General features: G+C 42.6%; 1 protein-coding gene across 1 annotated transcript in view; it reads left to right on the top strand.

Annotated features, from left to right (window-relative positions):
* CERS6 (ceramide synthase 6) overlaps positions 1-23758 on the top strand; it is a 113770-nt gene that overhangs the window by 22107 nt on the left and 67905 nt on the right. Inside the window, exons 2-3 of the mRNA XM_081334085.1 lie at positions 16323-16428; positions 20329-20459. Coding sequence (XP_081190211.1) covers positions 16323-16428; positions 20329-20459 — 237 coding nt within the window. The remainder of the gene's footprint in view (positions 1-16322; positions 16429-20328; positions 20460-23758) is intronic.

Genomic DNA, 23758 nt, shown 5'->3' on the forward strand with positions numbered 1-23758 from the left:
ACACACTAACATAGTTAAGACCCAAAACAAAATATTGCATCGTATCCTCACAATCTAGGCTCTAAGGAGCAAAAACAGGGTATTCCATTTTTTCCCAGAAGAACATTTTTTCAGTAGTGAGCGTATTTAATCCATGTTCACTTTTATCCATGTAAGGGCTGGACATTTTCAAAGTATACCAAGATTTTTCTCCTGGTTCTTAGTAGTCCCCTTTTGGCTTCATTTCTGTTGGCATCTTACCATATGTTATTAGTGAAAGTGTTTGTTGCAAGCAGTAAATGATACTCTACAAATTGTTTGCACTTGTAAAGTGCTCCTAATTATCCACAACAATGCCATCATACAGGAATGTCTCTTGGTTCGACAGTATATCTGTTGTCTGCTGCATCACTTATAAAGGCAAACACCATTCTTCTTGAAAGCTTACCTTGGTCACTGGGGATTGGGGCGTGCTGTTGTATTTATGCTAGAGAAAGAGAAAATGCAATTTACTTGGTGTAAATGTTTGCAAAGTAGCGATTGTTCATGGTAATTTTTATTAACTTCTCATGACCGTTGATCCTTTTTAGGTAAAATTCCAAATAATTTGAATTCATACCAATATCTATAAACTCTGAACCATACAGTATTAGTGAGTTATCTGAAGTACCACTTCTCCCCAGTTATATCAACACTGACCATCAGATCTGGCAGAGAGGCCATGCTGGGAATAATGTCTGCCAGCGACCTACATTTCCCAGGTGACAGATCTTCTCTACTGTGGCGCCTGTCTTATGGAACATTCCCCCCCCCCTGGATATTAGGCTAGTTCCACTCCTTTCAATGTCCTGGAGGTCTGTCATGACATCTTTAGGCCATCAGGCCTGGGGATCCCAGCAACCGGAAACCTGTTTAGATGGCTTTGCTATTGAGGTGGTTGTATATTCTCTCTCTCTCTCTCTCTCTCTCTCTCTCTCTCTCTCTCTCTCTCTCTCTCTCTCTCTCTCTCTCTCTCTCTCTCTCTCTCTGTTTCAGCCTTTATTTGCAGTGTACTTTGGTATTTATTGTTGATTGCTTCTGGGAGGCACAATGAGTATCAACAATGATGAGTACCAAACCATATTTTTCCCATAAGGAATAATGTAAGTGATTGACAAGGCAGCCGACACCAACAAGCTTTTAGAGTATTGTGCATTGAGTACCAAGCAAACAATGAGTACCGGGACAAAATTTTCATGTCAAAATGCATTGACTACCAAATTCAATGAGTTTCAAAGCAGTTGAGTTCCAGGGTATCGTTGTATGTATTTAGTTTTAATTATCTCCATTATCTCTGAATTTTCTATTTTTAAATGTCTATTTTCGTATTCTTTTTTTTTTAAGTTGACCATTGTATTCTGTCCATGTTTTATGAGATGGCCAGCTATACTGTATAGATTCAGTTCATGAATGAAATGAAGTAAACAATATTAGAAAAAATAAAAACCATTGCATTTGCACATTTACTTTGCAACTACCTTTCCTAGAACATTTCAAGATAGTGGGTATAAGGTTTGTCAGAGGGTTGGTCCCATCATTGGTGGACATGATTCACAGGTTCAGAGACTTTAGAAACTTCTGAATGGAGGTTATTTTGTATAACATTATTTCTCTGAAGTGGTTATTTATTAGCCACATCATGTGACAGTTTTACCACACTTCTACCATTGTATGTGCTCTTGGCTACCACATACTACAGATAGCAAACCAGTAGCATCCAGAATACTTTAGAAAAAAGCAGCTATTGCGTTCTCTCTCATTTCAGGTTTTGATAGTCCCGTCGTGCCAGAATGCCTCTCCTGTGCTTATAGATAATTCATTTTGATTGGAGATTGTCTTCCATATCATCCCAGTCCCCACCTCCTAGCTTGTATTTCATTCATTCACTCCAGACTTAACACAGAGTTTTGGCCTTTGCAAGGTTAATGCTACAGTTCTAGACTTGCTCTAACATATTTAGGAGACCTTATTGATCTAGTGCAAGAAAGGCCTTTGAAGCTTCTCTGCATTTGCCGTTGACTTTAAAACTTTCCTTTCTCTTACAATCTGGTCAGTCTAGTAGAGGAAATGCTTTTGCAAGCCATCAGACAAATGCACACTAATACTGTATTGACAAATGCCGGGGTGGTATATGTGCTAGGGAAAAATTGAATATTTTTGCTTCTTTTGAGCGTGTGAAAAGAGAATGGCTGTTATTTCATGACAGGTTAGACACTGGAAAAGACCGAATGCAAAGATTGACAAATTTGAAGGAGAAAGAGTGAACCTGTTTGGCTCGTGTTCTCCAGTCTGAGCTGGTGGCTAGCTTAGAATAAAATAATAGTTGGCTAATGGTTCTGTCTGCAAGCATCAGACTTGCAAGCAGATGTTAAAGACAAAGTGAGGAAATGCAAGTTAGATTTAGACTGTATTGGAAATTAATTGCAGATGAAATGGATGGTGTGTTTTGCAGCTGCACAAAAATATCTTCCTGACCATGTTTCCAAAGGATGTCTTATATAACCTCTTTTCAGTGCTCTCTCCTCTCCTAGAAATATTCTGTTCCAGTTTTTAAAAATTACCTTACTACGACAGCTCCAAAATCACAGCTTTACTACTCTCTTCTAATCAAATGCTTCCAACATCTAATCTCCCCTCCACACATACACACTAAATGGTTGACAAAAATACCGTAAGTGGAAATTTGGTGGGACAGCAGAGTCAACTATATGGTCCACTTGGCAATTCAGCTCTTACATGCTTGTATTTCAAGTAACTATGTTCAGATTACACATCTGAACCTAACTCCAATATATATGTAGTCTCATTTTAAGGTATGCTATCCCAAGTTTCCCCAGCTATATTCTGTTGCTAATTTTCTTCACACTTCTACAACTTTTGGAATATTGTATGGGGCTAGACATTTTGTTGTATTTTATATTGTACGGAGCTCCATCCATGTCCTCCATATCTAGCCTTGGTGGAGCAGTGGGCTAATGCCTCCTTAAGTAACACCAGCTGCCTGCAATTAGTGCAGGTTCGAATCCCACCAGGCTCAAGGTTGACTCAGCCTTCCATCCTTCCGAGGTAGGTAAAATGAGGACCCAGATTGTTGGGGGCAATTAAGCTGACTTTGTAATAATGCCGCTTGGGGGGGGGTGTGAAAGCCCTAACAAGCAGGCATATACATAGAATGAAGGCTACTGCTAAGCTTGTAAGCCGCCCTGAGTCTTCGGAGAAGGGCGGGATATAAATGTAATAAAAATAAAAATAAAAAAAATAAAAAAATCTAATATAGAAGGATAAAATGCTTTCTCAGCAAAAACAGGGGTACCATGCTTTTTAGATGCTGATGATTTTTATGGAAGGTATACTGTGTCTTTCATTAAAGAATAAAAAAGGAAATTACTTGGAACGTTAGCTATATCCATTTTTATGCTACATTATTAAATATGTAAGAAGCCTGGTTTCCAGTCTACTGTAAATAAGCAAATATTTCCTGTCCACCCATATTCTTTTGGAAAGCCTAGACCAGTGATGGCAAACCTTTTAGAGACCAAGTGCCCAAACTGCAACCCAAAACCCGCTTATGAATCGTCGGGTGCCAGGTGGGCGTGGCCCATTGGGTGGGTGTGGCAATTGGGTGGGTGTGGCTGCGGTGGTAACGGCAGACTGGATGGGACTAAAAAGTTCAATCAATCAATTCCAACTTTGTGAGATCTTTTTTTTCCTGTGAGAAGTTGAAATTGATTGATTGAACTTTTTTTTTTTTGCACATGGCGGTGGAGGCCTAAAGCAAAAAGGTTTTATAAAACACAGCTGAAGGCCTAGAACTGGGGCAACGGTGCGCGTGCCCACAGAGAGGGCTCTGCGTGCCACCTGTGGCACGCGTGCCATAGGTTCGCCACCACTGGCCTAGACCTTTGAAATGAATTAAGTAAAATAGAGCTGGAAGGGACCTTGGAGGTCTTCTAGTCCAGCACCCCGCTCAAGCAGGAGTATCTGTACCATCTCAGACAAGTGACTGTCTTAAAAACCTCCAATGATGGAACGCCCCCGATTTCTGAAGGCAAGCTGGTTCCACTGGTTAATTGTCCTCACTGTTAGGAAGTTTCTCCTTGTTTCTTGTCCTGCCCTCTGGTGCTTTGGAGAATAATTTGACCCTCTCTTCTTTGTGGTAGCCTGTCAAATAGTGGAATGCTGCTATCATGTCACCCCTATTTCTTCTTTTCTTTAGACTAGCCCAGGGATAGGCAACCTTGGCTCTTTTATGATTTGTGGACTTCAACTCCCAGAATTCCTGAGACAGCATGACTCAGCTTGGAAACTCCCTTTTCCCTCAGCATGGCTGGCTCAGGAATTCTGGGAGTTGAAGTCCATGAGTCATAAAAGAGCCAAGGTTGCCTAACCCTGGACTAGCCAAACCCAAGTCCTGCAGCCGTTCTTCATATGTTTTAGTTTCCAGGCCTTGGATCATCTTAGCTGCTCTTCTCTGAACTTTTTCCAAGGTCTCAACATCTTTTTTGTAGTATGGTGACCAAAATTGGTTGCAGTATTCCAGGTGTGGTCTCACTAGGGTTTTATAAAGGTAAAGGTAAAGGTTCCCCCGCACATGCGTGCTAGTCGTTTCCGACTCTAGGGGCCGGTGCTCATCTCCGTTTCAAAGCCGAAGAGCCAGCGCTTGTCCGAGGACATCTCCGTGGTCATGTGGCCGGCATGACTAGACGCCAAAGGCGCACGGAACGCTGTTACCTTCCCACCGTAGTGGTCCCTATTTTTCTACTTGCATTTTTACGTGCTTTCGAACTGCTAGGTTGGCAGAAGCTGGGACGAGTAAAGCGATACTAATATTTCACGTGATCTTGAGTCTATGCCTCTGTTTATACAATCCAGGAGTGCATTAGCTTTTTTGCTGCTACTGCATATTGCTAGCTCGTGTTCAAGTGATTGTCCACTAGGACTCCAAGGTCCCTCTCACAGTTTATTTATTTATTTATTTATTTTATTTATTTATTTGATTTGTATACCGCCCTTCTCCCCAAGGACTCAGGGCGGTGAACAGGGACATAAATATCAAAATGTACAAATATAGAAATTGAAAACAAATTAAACCCTAGTGCCCAAATGCAGAAGATAAATTACATTAAAACAATAATTAAAACAAAACCCATCAGACCAGACCGGATTGCTCAAACAGATAGGTTTTTAGGTTGCGTCGGAAGGAATGAAGGTCGGGAGCCATCCGGAGCTCAACTGGTAAATGGTTCCACAGGTCAGGCGCACCCACAGAGAACGCCCTCCCCCTGGGAGCCACCAGACGGCATTCTCCGAACGGCGGCACCCTGAGGAGGCCCTCTCTGTGGGAGCACACTGGGCGGAGGGAAGTTGACGCCGGCAGCAGGTGATCCCTAAGGTACTCCAGACCCATGCCATGTAGGGCTTTAAAAACCATTACCAGAACCTTGAATCTCACCCGGAGGACAACTGGGAGCCAATGCAGCTCACGGAGCAGAGGTGTAACATGGGAGTATCGGGAGACTCCCAACACAACTCTCGCGGCTGCATTCTGTACCAGTTGGAGCCTCCGAGTGGTCCTCAAGGGCAGCCCCATGTAGAGAGCATTGCAGTAGTCTAAACGAGAGGTCACGAGCGCATGAGTGACCGTACGCAGGGCATCCCGGTCTAGATAGGGCCGCAATTGGTGCACCAGGCGAACCTGGGCAAAGGCCCCCCTAGTCACAGCTATTATGTGGTCTTCCAAAGAAAGCTGTGAATCTAGGAGGACTCCCAAATTGCGAGTCCTATTTACGGGGGGGTAATAACTCTCCCCCCATAGAAAGAGATGGAATGTTCTGAATATCCCGAGATGCCGGTACGCACAGCCACTCAGTCTTGTCAGGGTTGAGTTGAAGCCTGTTCCTCCCCATCCAGACCCGAACCGCTTCCAGGCAACGGGACATCACGTCGAGGGCATCACTGAGGTGGTTTGGGGTCGAAATAAAAAGCTGGGTATCAGCATATTTATTTATTTATTTATTTATTTATTTATTTATTTATTTATTTATTTAGATTTATATACCGCCCTTTCCCGAAGGACTCAGGGCGGTTTACAGGGCATTTAAAAGAGAGTCAATACAAACGTTAAAACAAATTAAAAATGATTAAATAAAACCCTGAGAACAGTAAAAAACCCAATTAAAATTAAAATTAAAAAATTTCTCAGCCTGGGCCAGAGAGCTCGAAGAGCCAGGTCTTCAGGTCCCGGCGGAATGAACGGAGGTTGGGGGCAGTCCTAAGCTCCGCAGGCAGCTGGTTCCACAGGGCAGGTGCACCCACTGAGAAGGCCCTACCCCTGGGTGTTACCCGCCGGCAATCTTTAACCGGCGGCACCCTGAGAAGACCCTCCCTGTGGGAGCGCACTGGACGAAGGGAGCTTGATGCTGGCAGCAGGTGTTCCCTCAAATATCCCGGACCCTCGCCATTTGATGATACCCAACTCCAAAACCACGAATGATCTCACCCAGCGGTTTCATGTAGATGTTGAACAGGAGAAGCGAGAGGACCAACCCCTGAGGAACTCCACAAGTGAGAGGCCTCGAGGTCGACCTCTGCCCCCTGCCAATACTGACTACGAACGTCCCATGAGATAGGAAGAGAACCACTGAAGAACCGTGCCTCCCACTCCCAATCCCCTGAGACGTTGCAGCAAGATACCATGGTCGATGGTATCAAAAGCCGCTGAGAGATCTAGTAGGACTAGGACAGAGGAACAACCTCTGTCCCGAGCTCTCCAGAGATCATTCACCAGGGCGACCAATGCCATCTCCGTGCTGTGTCCGGGCCTGAAACCCGATTGGTACGGGTCCAGATAGTCAGTTTCCTCCAGAACTGAAGGGAGCTGATGCGCCACCACACTCTCAATAACCTTAGCAAGAAAGCGAAGGTTGGAGACCGGACGAAAGTTGTTTAATACAGCTGGGTCCAAGGTAGGTTTCTTGAGGAGGGGTCTCACCACCACTTTCAAGATGGAGGGGAAACAACCTTCACTCAAGGAAGCAGATATCACCGCCTGGAGCCAGCTTCGTGTTCCCTCCCGAGCCGAATAAACCAGCCATGAAGGGCACGGATCTAATAAACAAGTGGTGGAGCTCAGCTTCCTCATAATTCTGTCCACTTCCTTTGGAGTCACAGGGTGGAACTCCTCCCAGATAACATCGACAAGAACACCCATGTCCTGATCGTCAGACTCTGCCCAGTCAGAGTCCAAACCGGTCCGAATCCGAGCGATTTTGTCCGACATGTTGGCAAAACTCCTCAGCACGACCCTGTAAGGGATCCTCCTTTACCTCCTGATTAAGGAGGGGGCGAGTTACCCTAAACAGGGCGGCCGGGCGGTTATCTGCGGACGCAATGAGTGTAGCGAAGTAATTAGACCTCGCCATCCTCATTGCCGCGAGATAAGATCTAGTAAAGGATCTTAGTCGTGATCGGTCGGATTCAGATCGGGTGGATCTCCAACAGCTCTCTAGGCCCCGTCTCCGACGCTTCATCTCCCGGAGCTCCACGGAAAACCATGGAGCGAACTGGGATCTGCACCGGGTCAGGGGCCGCAAGGGAACAACTCGGTCAAGTGCATCCGTGGCAGCCTTTTCCCAGGCTTCCACTAAGGCATCAACCGAGCTGTGAGCAAAGGAGGCAGGTGGAGACCCCAGTGCTGCCTGGAACTTCTCAGGGTCCATTAAGCACCTGGGACGGAACCATCTTGATGGTTCAACAACTCCACAACGTGGGGTGGCATAACAGAAGACCAGCCTCAGGAGATGATGATCGGTCCATGACAGGGGTATAATAATTGGGGAACCCCCACCAAGATCATCTAACCACCGTCCAGATGGAAAAACCAAATCAAGCGTGTGGCCCCCCACATGAGTCGGGCCCTGAATTACTTGTATCAGGTCCATGGCCGTCATGGAAGCCATGAACTCTCGGTCCAACTCAGATGATCCTCCCAGGGATGGTAGATTGAAATCACCCAAAACTATAAACTTGGGGAACTCAACCACCAGCCCCGAGAGGATATCGAGAAGCTCAGGCAGGGCCGCTGCTGTGCGACTAGGCGGAAGGTACACCAGCAGCAAGCCCAACTGCGCCCTAGGGCCACATCTCAGGGGGAGGGACTCACACCCGGCTATTTGGACGACGGTGGACTCCTGAGGACAAAGAGTCTTCCTCATAACTACTGCCACTCCCCCGCCCCTACCCTGAGCCCGAGGTCGGTGAAGCACCCGGAAACCTGGTGGGCAAAGATCAACCAGAGGGACACCACCCTCTGGGCCCAACCAGGTCTCCGTAATGCAAGCCAGGTCCGTATGCTCACTCTCAATCAGATCCCGAATGAGAGGAGCCTTATTGATTGCGGACCTGGCATTCAAGTACACCAGCTGGAGCTCAAGTGGCTGCTTATCCTTGCTCCTGGAGCCTCGGGAAGAAACCAGAGGGTCGGAGCGCTTCACCGCTTGGAGATAGCGGAGACGCAATCCCAGATGTCGATAGGGTCCTCTGTCTTTACACCTGCTGCCATTCCCTAACGTGGGAATAGGTAATCCCACGACCCGCTCTGGAGCCCCGGAGGCAACCAGCCCCAGCTCCCCCCCATGTGATCAATCCCAGATCTGGCCTGAACAACAGTTGGTGGAATCCTCCCCGTTTCCATCCAACCATGAAAACCCTCCCCCTCCCTAACCCCACAAAAATTTAACTAAAAAATTAACCAGAGGCCTCTTATTAGGTTTGTAACGGAGGCCCCTATCCCTGCCCAGCCATCTCTCAGGGTCCCAACAATTGGGCCCTTCATCAAGAGGAAGAGTGGAAAGTGAGGTGGGTCGCACCCAGGAAGGGGGGGCACCCCTGAGGGCGCACAAGGCTGTGCTGGAGTAGCTGAGTCGAGTCATAGTTATTAAAATAAGTAAGTTCGGCAAAAAGGCAATCCCTAGATCGATCGGGAGGGTCTTAAATCAGCAGGAAGTGCCCCGTCTGCTAACCAAGCTCAACTGCCACTTGAGCTGGGTGTACCCTGGAACAGATCAACCCCCGTCCTCTCACGACGGTCAGAACCGGGGAGCAGCTTGAAACACATAACCGGGATGAGGCATACCACCTAGAGCTCTCACCTCTAGGGAGGTAGCAGATGGTAAGACTAGGCCACTCTCTCACAGTGGCTATTTGCCCGGGTCCTCCTGAAACCTTGGGGGGGAGGGGGAGGAGAAAGGTAAAGGAGTCAGCGGATTAATATAAGGAGTAATAGCCTGCGGAGTCACAAAGTGGTGAAAAGTACTGGCTTCAATGATCTTTTCCACATTAGAAGAGGGTTAGGCGATGGTAAGCCAGTAGAGGGGAAACCAGGAACCCAGAGTTCTTCTACTGGGCCATAAACTTGGTATAGTTTGTTCCTAGCGGCGCAAAGTTGGTATGTGCCTCCCAACCGTCCAAAGCACAAAGCGTCCGTTCTCAACCACTGGGTCATGGTCTCCACGCTGGAGTGGCCACAGCGCTCCAATTCTTCTCGCTGCCAGCCGCCCCAGATGCAACCATAATGTTTTCGCCCCTCCATCATTTCGACGCTGCTCCAAGCCGTGACTATCCGGGCAGCTAGTAGTTACTGTTACTGTTTCTGAGCCAGGTGTCACCTAATCTGTACTTATATCTTTGATTTTTCCCGCCCAAAATGTAAAACTTTGCTTTTCTCCACATTAAAACTCATTTTGTTGGATAGAGCCCATTGTTCAAGTTTGTCAAGGTCTTTCTGAATCCTGAGCTTGTCTTCTTAGGTGTTGGCTATTCCTGCCTGTTTAGTGTCATCTGCAGATTTGATGAGTTCCCCTTCAATTCCCTCATCTAAGTCATTGATGAAGTTATTGAAGAGTACTGGGCCTAAGACGGAACCTTGTGGTACCCCACTGCTTATTTCTGTCCACGTGGATGTAGTGCCATTGAGGATGACTCATTGAGTACAATTTGTCAGCCAGCTACAGATCCATCTGCTGGTGATGTTGTCTGTTCCACATTTTTCTAGTTTACCAAGCAGTAGATTATGTTTGGATTCTGCATCAGATGATAGCCAGCTGACTGTGAGGTATTTATTTTTGAATTTGCAATACACCTGTATTCTAAAAATCATGCTGTTTTAAGATAGGGCCTTTAACTTCAAAAAGCAGGATAATATTGTTATATTTTTGAACTAAGAATATCTGAATACTGAAGGACTACATTAGGGGATGGGAATTGCCTTTCAAATAATGTTAAAATTTAAATATATTGTTCCTGGAGTTAACTCCTGAAGATATACAGTAGCTTCAGATATAGATAATCCTTAACTTATGGCCACAATTGAGCCCAAAATTTCTGTTGTTAAGTGAGACAGTTTTTAAGTGAATTTTGTCCCTTTTTACATCTTGTCACAATTGTTAATTACTGCAGTTGTTAAGTTATGGTTGTTTAGTGGATCTGGCTTCCCCATTGACTTTGCTTATCAGAAGGTCGCAAATGGGGATTACATGACCCCGGGACACTGCAACTGTCATAAATATGAGTCAGTTGCCAAGTGTTTGAATTCTGATCACGTGACCATGGAGTGGCCGTAAGTGTGAAAAACAGTCAGAGGTCACTTTTTTCAGTGCCATTGTAACTTTGAATGGTCACTAAATGTAAGTCAAGGACTACCACTATCCCTGAAAATATTGACCTTTTTTTCAGATTTTAACAACTACTTTCAGTTTGGGCCTAAGGTCATACAGAAAATTTCACTGAAATCTGAATTTGATCCTTCTTCCTCCTTCCTCTCCCCTCCAGCTAATCTTTAAGACCTTGTCTCATCTCATTTAGATGAATAGAAAAACTTCTTGCAAATCAATTAAAGACTTAATTTGACCAAAGATTTCATGCTGTATAATGATGCATTGTATTATGATTTTTTCCCTGTTATGTGAGGTTTCTTGTTTTAACTTTTTTATTTAAGTTCTAGGGCCGGGAGTGGTGGAGAGATAACATACCTTGGGTTAGCAGATGGATTAGCTTTTTATTCCGAGTAACACATATTTTTTTAAAGAAATCTGATTAGTTTGGAATATCACTTACAAAACTCTGACAGAAATCTGTCCTTTAGACAGACAGAGAGAACAGAATGTAGACAACAGGAATAAATCATCATCTGTGAAAATATTCAGGAAGAACAATGTGTTGTTTTTTTTACAAAATATCAGAAGAAACGTGAGAAAAAGTCTTTCTGCACAATAGTCTTTGTTTCACTACAATTTGAACTTTGTGAAATCGTAGTTTTCATAGTTTTCAAATTATATAATTCAGGTAGAATTTAACACGTACATTGTATTGTTTCTATAATTAACAGGCTCTTTCTTGATGGCCATCACTAGTTGACAAATGGCCAGAATTGCCAGAAAGTATTTATTAAATGGGGTACATATTTAATAAATAAACAACAAATAAATTTACCACCAAGGTGGAGATCTCAAACCTCGTCCGGAGAGCAGGAGATTCAAGCAACCGAGACGAGAGCTGAGTTTTCCAAAACGGTTTATTAAGCAAAAGCAAACGATCTTCAAACGGAACAAAGCCAGCGTTGGCTGCTACCCGCATCCAACGCTGTTAAATACACATTGCATGTACACACCCACGCCCCACCCAGCCGCACCCACTTCCGCCCATCCCCTACTTAACTCCCGTTTCTCCCAAACACCTCCCTTTGCGACACGCCCCGCCACCCGGCACCCTCTGCCTCCCAGGTGAGTCTCCTCGTGAACGCTCGTCCCGTCGCCGCTAGTCACCACCCCCACACCCGTCCCTGATCCCGGCCCCTTCCCTCCTGTTGCACACACAGCTTTACCCTGCTGCTTGGCTGGCAAGCCCCCAGTCCTCGTAGTTTGTAAACGGGCTCCGCTGCCGTAGGCCCCGCCCGCCAGTGCCACAAGGGCCGTTTCCCTATCTGGTTCGGGCCCATGGTCCTGCGAGGCTACCGTAGCCGGCAGGACGAAGCTGAGCCCAGGACCCTGCGAGGCCACCGTAGCCGGCAGGGCGGGGCCGGGCTGCACGACGCGCGTGCGCACAGTCGGGGCTTCAGCCGGCTCGGCGTTCACGCGTGGAGGCCGTTGTCGCTGCCGCAGCCGTTGGGCCCGAGCCCGAGGAGCAGGTGAAGCCGGCGGCCGTTGGGGCGTTCTCTCGGCCCGAGCCCCAGGAGCAGAGGAAACCGGCACCGGTGAGTGTCGCGCCCGTGGCGCCGCTGGGCGTCGAGCCTGCGGGGCGCGACAGGAGAATCTACAATCCTCTTTTGCTAGATTATAGCCCCATTTTCCCTCACCAATGGCCATACTTCAGGGGAACAGTGAGTAGTTAGAACACAGATTCCAGACTTCAGATTTACATCAATTTGTCAACGCTGTTAACATCGAATGTTCTTCCTTGACAAGAGATGAAGAAGAAGCACATCAATTTGTCAACGCTGTTAACATCAAATGTTCTTGCTTGACAAGAGATGAAGAAGAAGCTATTTCATACGTTAAACTTGTGTATTGCTTTAAGAGATAGGGTTAAGGCTGGGAGGAGGGAGAAGGAGGATTGTGCCTCAAGGCCATATGAAATTAAAGAAGATAAGAACTTGGCAGGTTGTTTAAGGGAAGGGAAACTTGATTCTTTAAATTAATTGTACAATATGATTAATGACAAAATTAGAAAGGTGGAGAATTGTGTTTAAATATATTGTGCAAGGGGGCGGAGATTTCAGATTCCAGCTTCCTTCGAGCAAGCATTTGCCGGTGTATTAGGCTAAAGAAAACTTTTAAGGTAAACGGTGCTTCGGAGTCACTTGAAAAGCCCATACGTCGGAAACTTGACACAATTACTATGCATTAGATATTTATTTTCTTTCTTGAAAATAATATGCTACACGGCCCACCTTGCACCTTCCGGGCTTTGGTCCTTGGAAATTAGATTAAGTTTGCAGAACACTCAGGCATATCCAGATAAGGTCTGGTCAGCATGCGTAAAGACAGTCCTCAATTTACCATTACAACTGAGACTAGAATTTCCATTGCAAAGCAAGGTGATTGTTAATTGAGCGGTGCCTGACTTTACACCTTTGTTTGCCGGGCTTGTTAAGCAAGCCACTGCGGTTGTTAAGTGGATGATGCAGTTGTTAAGTGAGCCCAGCTTCTTCCATTGACTTTGCCGGTTGGAAACCAGCTGGGAAAGGTTGCCAGTGGCAATCACATGACACCCCCCCCCCCAGGACGCTGCAATTGTTGTAAATATGTGCTGGTTGCCAAACACCCAAATTTTGATTCATCACTGTGGGGATGCTGCAGCAGCTGTAAGTGTAAGTATTGGTTATAAACCACTTTTTAGCGCTGTTGTAATTTGGTCACTAAACGAAATGTTGTAAGACAAGGTCTCCTTTTCTCAGGGGATATAGGGACACAATGATTCTCTACTAGGTTTGAAGTACTTTTTCATTTTGTACATCAGGCAAGCTCCTTTGTTTTTGTTTTTTTCTTTATTTCCCTTTCCACTTAATCCAATCATTTTTGCCTTTGCTCCTTTAAATCCTATTCTTTGATTGTCCTCTTTCCCCCCCCCCCATCAAAGAAATGAAATAATTCTCCTCTTTGGGGCTTTTGTGTTTTAATATATTAGAACCCTAGGATAACAAAAGCTGAGTCTCTGTTATAATTATCATTTTTACTTAGAATAAAATGGAAACTTTATTGATTTAGTTACCTGACCACATCAAAGCGTGAAACTAATCCAAATATAGAGATAGATGCAAAGAAAACAATAGAACTTGTTCATAGTAAGTCATTACTCCTATGGTTAATCCAAGCTGATCTAAATATTCTGTCCTCTTCAAAATGGCCTTTGAAATAAAGTGCACCTTTACTAGTGATATATATGGTTCGTTCCCTGCAAAAAGTAACACAGTTTCTCCCAAGTGTCCCAGTATTTTTTTTAGTTTTTAAGTAAGACTCTAAGCCAGCAGCCTTTCCTGCAGAGTACAATTTGCAGTCCAAAAGAATATATCCACTAACTTCTGTGGCTGGTGCTCCCACATGGTCTTTCTTCAAATGAACTCCATGAATCTTCCATGTCTTATCATGGAGTATAGTTGTTTGAAAGGAGCTCTAGAAAAAATCCAGGTTTTCTCCATAGGTCCTTGTTTTCTTGACTGTCCATGGTATTCTTAGGAGTCTTTCCCAACAGCAAAGTTCAGAGGTGTCAATATTCTTCCATTCTTGCATCTTAAAGATCAGCCTTTGCTTCCAGAGAGTGCTACAAGGAATCACGTGGCTTGCACAATTCTATCCTTGGTAGAATTGACACATCATGGCATTTGAATATCTTTGCCGTGGCCTTCATGGCTGTCTTACCAAATTCTTATCTGTGGTGTATTTCTTGACTGCTTTTTCCTTTATTCTTGTTGGTTGATCCTAAATGGCAGAAACCGTCTTCTACTTCAGTATCTTCATTGTCAATTTTAAGGCTGACTGTTCTAATTGTTATTAGTTTGCTCTTCTTTATATTTAATTTTAGCTCCATTTTTTTTTTACTATGTCCTTTGACTTTTCATGGTAGGGCTTGAAGATCATTTGCATTTTCAGCCATCAGGATAATGTTCTCAGCGTAGTACAAGTTATTGATATTTCTTTCTCCAAGTTTCAAACCACGCACATCTTCTGCCAACCCAATTTCCTTTAAACTCAGCATACGGGCGGTCCCTGACTTACGACACTTCATTTAGTGACTGTTCCAACTTACAATGGCACTGAAAAAAGTGAGTTATGACCGTTTTTCACACTCACAACCGCTGCAGCATCCCCGTGGTCACATGATCAAAATTCATATGTTTGGCAACTAGTGTGCATTTATGATCATTGCAGTGTCCTGGGGTCGTGTGATCCCTTTTGTGAGCTTCTGATAAGCAAAGTCAATGGGGAATCCAGATTCACTTAACCGTGTTATTAACTTAACAAATGAAATGATTCACTGAACAACTGTGGCAAGAAAAAGTTGTAAAATGGGGAAAAACTCACCTAACAAATGTTTCACTTAGCAACATAAATTTTGGACTCAATTGTGGTCATAACTTGAGGACTACTTGTATAGGGGTCAATATGCAGTCTTGTCAAACTCTTTTGTCAACCTGGAGCTAGTCTATTTCTTGTCCATGTATATTATGTCTACACTGGGGCTTTCTGACCTGTGATTGACAGGTGAGCCAAGGTGATTATGGAGATGTGAATCACCCGTGAGACAGACTTCAAGTGCTTGATCAATTGAGAATGTATTTGTTATGAGATTTTGAGATCTTTTGCTCTGTGAGAATTCAGCAGTCTCTTGCTCAATTGTGCTGATAAATTTTCTTTGCTCCAAAACAGCTCATTTGAGGCCTGTGGTGGAGTACTATAGGAAGTTAAAATGCTCTCATATTATTTGTCATTATTTTGTTTTGTTCTGATGCCAAACTTCTGTTACTTATTTTGTGCAGTCCTACACAAAATCCAAAGGGCCTTTGCTGACTGTTTACAATTGATTGTAAAGTTATTAATGGATAAAGTACTTGTTTTATTTGTTGTCAGATGTAACCTGTATCTGCATAACTACAGTATCTTGTCTTCCCTTCCCCCACCCAGCCCCAATTTAAATCCTACATTAGTCACTCTATGCATCTGATGAAGTGAGCTGTAGCTCAGAAGAGCTTATGCCTTTTAATGAAATGTGTTAGGCTGAAAATACGCTACCAAACTCTTTCTGATTTTTGGCAACCGTGGACTAATATAGCTCTCTTCCTACATTTATCTGCATGTACTGTATTTGCAGGCATTTTATCTGGCAAAACGTTCCTCTCAATAGGTTGCTTTGGAAGCAAGTGCAAGACAAGATCACCTTTTTTTAAAAAAAAAATTAAACCTACTATTCATATGACACTAGATCAGTGTGGCAGACCAGCACTCTAGCAAAAGCCTTACAGAATGTGTTATCCCAGCAAAACGTGAGACTGTTGCAGGACAATAAACTCTGAAAGTAGCACGGCACCAAAATTACATAGGGGGAGTTGACAGGCAGCCTCTCTGCTGGGAAGCAAAACACCCACAAGCACAGGTTAAACACACTGGTTAAACATACTAATTTGGAGACAGCATCATTTCATCATTTGAGTTGTGTGCAACCAATGAAGAGAATCAGCTTAATTTGTAAGTATTCAGTCACGTGTATCTAATTACTTTTTTTCTTTTTCTTCCTTATTTCTCTCTCCATTTTAGGTTTATAGCTAAGCCATGTGCCTTAGGCTTAAAAGTCCAAGCCAATGGACCACAGAAGGCTCAGCCTAATGCTATTCTTGAAAAAGTCTTCACTGCCATCACAAAGGTACAATATGTTCCTAAAATCCTTTTTATTTACTTTGGGGAAATATAAAGATTCTTTATAAATATAAAGAAGAGGGAGTCAAGCTGTTCTCCAGGGCACCTGAGGGCAGGACAAGAAGCAACGGATGGAAACTAGTCAAGGAGAGAAGCAACTTAGAACTAAGGAGAAACTTCCTGACAGTTAGAACAATTAACCAGTGGAACAACCTGCCTCCAGAAGCTGTGAATGCTCCAACACTGGAATTTTTTAAGAAGAGACTTGACAGCCGTTTGTCCGAAATGGTATAGGGTTTCCTGCCTGAGCAGGGGGTTGGGCTAGATGACCTCCAAGGTCCCTTCCAACATTATTATTATTATTATTATTATTATTATTATTATTATTATTATTATTATTATTATTAATTATTATTATTATTATTCCAAGACAATGTAATTAATTATTAACACTAGCATGTTAATTTGATAGTTGTGGTAATGAGTAATAGCAGAAGTATCCTGCTAATTTTTCTCACAAGTGATCGGAGTGCTGCTGTTACTTAATGGATGTGAGAGATTGGATAGATTTAATACTAAATTTCTGAGCAAAAAAAGGCCAAGTATATTAAAACACAAGTATAATTTGCAAGACAAGTGGATGCATGGAAACAGTTGATCCTGGGGACTGAAAGTCAGGGTAATAGTCATTTTATGAACAATTGTTATGAAGTTAAACAGGTTTATGTTTAAAAACCCATCATAAAATATTCATAACATTCACTTCTACCAATAACATTCAGGCGGTGGTAGCGTGCTCCAGGGGCGAAAAGGAGCAAGGCCCCTTTAAGGAAAAGGTGGAAGAGACAGGATCAGAAAAAGGAGAGGAGGCGAGGTTGTCCTGCAGGAATACAAGCTAATCTGAGGGCTAATCCACATGGAGCCCCGTTTCCATCTGTCCCGTTTGCCATTGTTCGCTCCCTAGAGACTAAAATGGACGATCTGAACCTTGAGCTGGCCATGAACAAGGAGTGTATATCAGAGGTGGTGGCCCTTTGAGACCTTTATGTAACAAAATTTCATTTTGATGTATGCCGATCAAATGGGCAGCTCTGCCACATATTTGTTGGCAATTTCAAACTTTCATGACATACTTTTTATAGCGATAAATCACTTATCACCTTTACAAGTTATAAATAATACCTGGTGTCAGAAGAAGTGTGCACCTATGAACCACACAATTTATAAAGCAAGAAATGGAAAAGAATGCATATGTGGACCCAGCTCATAATTGTTTTTCTTGCTGCTGCTTGCTAGTTGACTGTCTCCTTTCTCTTCCATGCCCTGCCCTGCCCTGCCTACCAGCACATATTTGCCCTAAGATGACTTACTGTCAGCCCTTCAAGGTATTCCAGACAGGAAACCAAAACCCCTGAGTACTAAACTACCTTTATTCCAAGGTTACAATAACTGAATCTTATAAAGTCTGAAAGCATTTTGCCCCTTCTTTTACTTTCCAGAGGATTAGGAAGGGTTCCATCTTTATCCCCATTCTTCCTTTGGACTCTGATTCCTCTTATAGACCTTTATCTAGGTTGTGGTTCTTCCTCCTGTCCTCCCAGATTGTTTTCACTGCCCACATTCTCACTGTCCATTACACTTACCCACTTGGCTACAACTCACAAGTAACTTAGATACCTTCCCCCACCCTTGGTTACTTACATTCTTTGTTACTTATTTTAAAATTTTGAGAGATATAGTCTCCGTAAACAATTAGATTTCAGTTCTATACAAATCATTTCTTAAACAATTTTCTGTTACACCAACATTCTCCAAGTAAATATTCAATTTATCACAAGCTAGTTCCAAGATCAAAAGCAAGATGTTGGCAAATTTCTGCTCAGATGTCACAAACAGTTGAGAAAAAATAATAATAAGTAGAAGACTTTTGGTATAAGTTGACAGAATATGAGCTTAATTGAAAAGACATATAAAGGACAACTGTCTTTTCCTTCAATACATCAAAAAACTGAATTTTAACACTCCCTGCAACTAAGACTAAATATAAAACTAAGGCTAAATGTTATACTCATTGTAAAACTAACAAATCTCACTCCAAAAATGGATGAAATATGCCACAAGGTTTTAATGTATTTTAATATTTAAATGTGTTTAAATATATCAATTAACATACAAGCTCATGCACTCCATTATGATAGAATATCTTTTTATTTCTTTGATTTTCTCCCTTTAACAAAATGAATTATAGGTGTTCTTAATTAAAAAAAATAGTTTTCCACAATCTTGAACATTTTTAAGAAACAATAGGAGAGTATATCCAAAGCTTTCAATTTGAGGTACCCTTTAGGGCAGGGGTCAGCAACCGGAAACAGTGAAAGAGCCACTCGGAACCGGTTCCCTCACAAAAGGAAAAACTGGGAGCCGCAAAAACTGTGTGCGCATGCGTGTACATGCGCGCATGTGCAGAACAGGGTTTGACTGAAGAGTGGAGACAAGGTGAGATATGCACCTACCCTGCATATTTGAATTGATTGGTTGAACTTTTTTAGTCCCACTTTTTTGGGGGGACTGCACATGGCAGAGGACTGGGAGCCGCAGGAGATGGCTGAAAGAGCCGCATGCGGCTCCAGAGCCGCGGGTTGCAGACCTGTGCTTTAGGGCAATAAATAATGAAGCTTAAATGTACAAGCAGTCCTCCCTTACTAACCACAGTTGGGACCACCAACTCTAAGACTAAGTGGTGTGGTCATTAAGCAGGATGTCACATGACCATGCCAATTTATAACATCACTGCTGGCTGTGCTCATTAAATGAATCACTCACAGTTGTTAAGTTACCGTGACTTGCGACTTCCTGACAGCTTCCCCAATGATTTTGCTTGTCAGAATCCAGCTGTGAAGATTGCAAATGGCAATCACATAATTGCTGGAATGCTGCAATGTCCAAAATTTTGAAGACCAGTTGTAAATCTCCTTTCTCAGCACCATGGTAACTTTAGATGGTCACTGAAAGAGAGATCAATAAGTGAGGTCTACCTTTATTATTAATGTGTTTTTATTCTCTGGAAAACGAATTTGTAGAATTGTAAATCTTCCATGAAAAAATAAATTTGTATTTTGTGATGATTTTGTGAGATGGGTACCCTGAAGCAGTAAAGGGTAAAAAAAAACCCCAACAACAACTAAAAGTACGGTACATGAGTGAGACAAAAATAAACTAGTGTGAGTAGCCATTCCCATCCTGGACCTATCCAGATAATTCAGTTTACCAGTCCCAGAATTTCAAGCCAGTAGGCCTAGTGGAAAATGAGTGAGTTTAAAAACAATGTAACAGAAAACAGAAGGCAAAAAAACGGTTAAGCTGTATTCCATTATAAGTGGAGCAAATAAGACATCAAAATCAGCATACAATTGAAAGTGTGATTTAATAGAGTACAGTATTCACTGTTCCCAATTATTAAAATTTAAAGACCACCCAACTACAAACTACTTTGCACCTTATATTTTAAACTAGAGTATGGTAAAGACAGAAAAAGTGTCCGTGAAATCAAATTGTGTATTATGGTGGTAATTTATGTCATTGGCACGATGACATTTTATGTAAAATGCAGAAATCTGGAGGAATTAAGAATCTTTAATTACTTTTGTCCAGGTCATATGCAGTAGTTTGATAACAACATGAACTACAGACCAATAACAACTGAAGATGAATCTGACAATTATTTAACTTGCACAAACTGTTTTATATTCTGGATAACAAGCTGGCATTTCAAAGGGCATTTTCTTTTTCATACGGAGATCTGAAACTTATGCTTAGTTTTAGTAAAGAGTATTAACTGGAATTTAGTTGAAGTTTCGTCAAAAGAGTAACTTTTTGACTCTCTCTCTCTCTTTTTTAATTTTGAAAGCATCCAGATGAGAAGAGGCTGGAAGGGCTATCCAAGCAGCTAGACTGGGATGTGCGCAATATTCAGCGTTGGTTTCGACAGAGACGCAACCAGGAAAAACCAAGCATTCTTAGGAAGTTCTGTGAGAGCCTGTAAGGAATACTTTTCATCCACTTTGTTTCTATTTTTCCTCACTCAAGTCTTGATGGAAGAGAAGTCTCGTCATCTCAAGTCTCATGGAATTTTTTTTTGGGGGGGGAATCACTGCAATACTGTATATTGTTTGTTATAACATAAACTCTTTTCCCTCTTTTCAAATTGACTTTTTTCAATATAATTGGAAAACAGTTTCTTTGGAAACATAGAAGGAAATTACAGCCCTCTAAAGAAATTGAAATCCAATAGAATAAGGATTTTTCCCCCACATTTAAACACAAAATCAACTATTCTAGAGAAATTGCTCTAAAACTAAAAAGTTATCTTCAGTCATTCTTAGCAGACCTTCTGTGATCGAGTAGTGTGGCTGCTATAATTTTACAATCTGTAGAAATTTTCTGGTGGTTTTTTAAAAAAAATTTCAATTCATTGTTTTAGATTTAGTGGCTTTAAGGGGCAGAAAATCAAGACATAAAGTCCCTGTCAAAACCTAAACTTCTCTTCTGAATCAGACTGCTCGCAGTCTCTACTGCCAGGAAGATGTTAATTCACTTCCTCTACTAACAAGGCAGGACTTAATGTTTATTCCTTTCTTGTTGAGGAAAATCTCTCCATTCTATCTTATCCTCTGCATCTGTAGGAAGTTGCACCTTCCTACTGGATTCATGTATTTAGAGGGGAAGGATGATGACTCTGACAGAGATATGCAGGCATCATTGCCTTGGCAAGAGAAGCATTTAAAAAAATAAAAAATAAAAAATCAGAATGAGATACTGTTGGATGCAGCTCAGGCAGATGCCTCCCTGATTCACTGAACTATAAAAATAAGTACAGTGCAATCAGACTTGCAAGAATCTCTTATAGACTATCTCAATAAAAAAAATGCGTTTAGCCTTCATTCCTGGACTGCAGTTTCATTTGGTTTGCCAGATCTGTTAGCTAAAGCAGGGCTTTTTAGCCGTTTTACCCATTGTACCACTTTTCAGATATGGCAGCATCCGAGTACCATCAGTCGCCTAGCAAGGTGTCAAAAACTTGATGACCAAAAAAAAAGGAAAAAAGTGATGAAGTACAGGTAGTCCTCGACTTACAACAGTTCACTTAGTGACTGTTCGAAGTTACAGTGGCACTGAAAAAAGTGTCCCCCAAGCCACAGCCGAGCAGGACACCTGCCTGCCCACCTGGCGGCGCTCTTCCTCCTGTCCGAGGTTTTCATTGTTGTGAGCATTTCTGTTGAGGATTGGCAGTGGGGGTGGGGTGGGGGTGTGTTTGGTTTTTATTCCCCCCCTCCCTCTGCTGGGTGGTTGCAGCAGGTTTTGGTCACTTCACATGACCCTGGGATATTGTGACCGTCATAAATATGAATCAGTTGCTAAGCATCTGAATGTAAATCACAAGACCCTGGAGATGCTGCAACATTGCAGCTGATCGGCGCTTCTTCTGGGCTCAGCAGAAGCGTCAGGATCGGCGTCGAGCTCCAGCTGGAGCCTGGTCCTGATCCTGGAGCTTCCTCTGAGCCCTGACAGCCCTGCAGCTCCAGCCGTCTCTTGCTCAGGCTTGTGCGGTGCTGCCACCGGTTCAGCTCATTCCCCTCCCCCGCTACCACTTTTCTAGGATGGTCGCGTACCACCTGCCAGGTGCCAATGTACCACAGGTGGTACCCGTACCACTGGTTGAAAAGCCCTGAACTAAAGGCTATTTGACAAATCCCAGCTAAGGTGAATTTCAACGTATCATTCAGTCAAAAGTATTTTGAGGCAGAGATTTTAGAGAGGAGGGTAATTTAATAAAACTAGTACATGTCATTGATACTTTTCTTACTGTATGAAAAGGCTTTTACAGTATATTTTTATCCTGCTTTTGAGAAGAGATAGCTTCACTCTTGCCTACCTTATTTCAGTAGCATCAGGCATAGTTTGTTGATCTGATTTAGTTTCAAGATATAATGCTATAATACCTAAAATGATAAATGAATGTTTGAAACAAATGCACCTATAAATCAAACAAGCTGATTGCCAGAACAGCACAAGTTGCATCAGATTATTTCATTCTAGGCTGCACCGCCCTGTGGCATAATAATAAAATCTTCTTCATGAAATGTGCAGGAACATAACTTTGGTGCAAGCAACAGAAATTCCAGATTGTTCCTTAATTATTCAGTATGTCTTTAGTTTGCTCTGCCAGAAAAAGGCTACTTTTTCATTTGAATATTCTTGCTAGGGGTTTATAATATTCATGTCTTCTCTGTCTGCTTCCTGTTCAGTGACCTGAAAGAAAACAGAAGAAAGCTGAAAAATCTTATTTATATGTAGCAATTTATAATCAACAGTAATTGTCCAAACATGTAATTCTTTCACAAGTCTGTGAGAACTTTAAACCCAATCATTTTTGTCCCAGGTCTGTAAAGGAACTTAACTTTCATTACACAGGCCAAACTATCAGTTACTCACGTACAACTGTAAGAAAAACAAAAACAGAAGATAGAGAAGATGATTTTCTTTCTACCTCTCTCTGTTGCTGTTTTTTTCCATTATCATTATCTTGGCATTAGCTTACCTTGCCATTGTTGATGGGATGTAGTTTACTCCTTGGTAGTTCCTTGATTAGGGTATCATTTTCTTCTTGATTGTCTGGTGTTAATCTTTGCTCGAGAGCATGTGTTTTGGTCTTTTTGTTTCTGTAGATTTTTATTGTCTTTATTGAGTAATATGTAAATGTGGCTTATCGCTGCATGTCTACTGATGGTTAATTTTCCTAAATGCCAAACCACCAGGAATTCCCTAGCATTTTTGGATTTATCTTGCTCACAGTTTTCCACTTGGAAAGCTGATCTTTTTTTGTTTTTCCTTGAAGATATTTTGTGTCTTGGATGAGAAGTGAAATGTTTTCAAGGAAAAGCAAAGAAAGTCCAGTTGCCTTTTTAAAAAAGCACCTTTGGGACAACCATGACCTGGATGACAGATAATCTCCATAGACAGTCTGAATTGTGTTTTCTGACAGCTAGTTGTGCTCAGCTAATCTTCTGCCTGTCTGTCCTGCATAGTGGCTATTACACTTTATTATATTCAAGGACAAAAGATAATAGCAAAGAAAGAATGAAAACCAAAACAGAATCTCTGAAAGAAACTTGCCGGAATGGGTTTTCTCTAACAGGAGTATGCAGTAAAATAGTCCAAATCCAGTCCAGAATTCCAAAAGCCATAGAGGGTTGTCGGTCATTCGATAAGTTGAAATTTCGCAAGCAGAATCCACACACCAATGTCATACAACAATTGGAGGCCAGAGGATTACTTTC

The sequence above is a fragment of the Vipera berus genome (genome assembly GCF_964194415.1).
Source record: "Vipera berus genome assembly, chromosome: 1".
Taxonomy (NCBI): Eukaryota; Metazoa; Chordata; class Lepidosauria; order Squamata; family Viperidae; genus Vipera; species Vipera berus.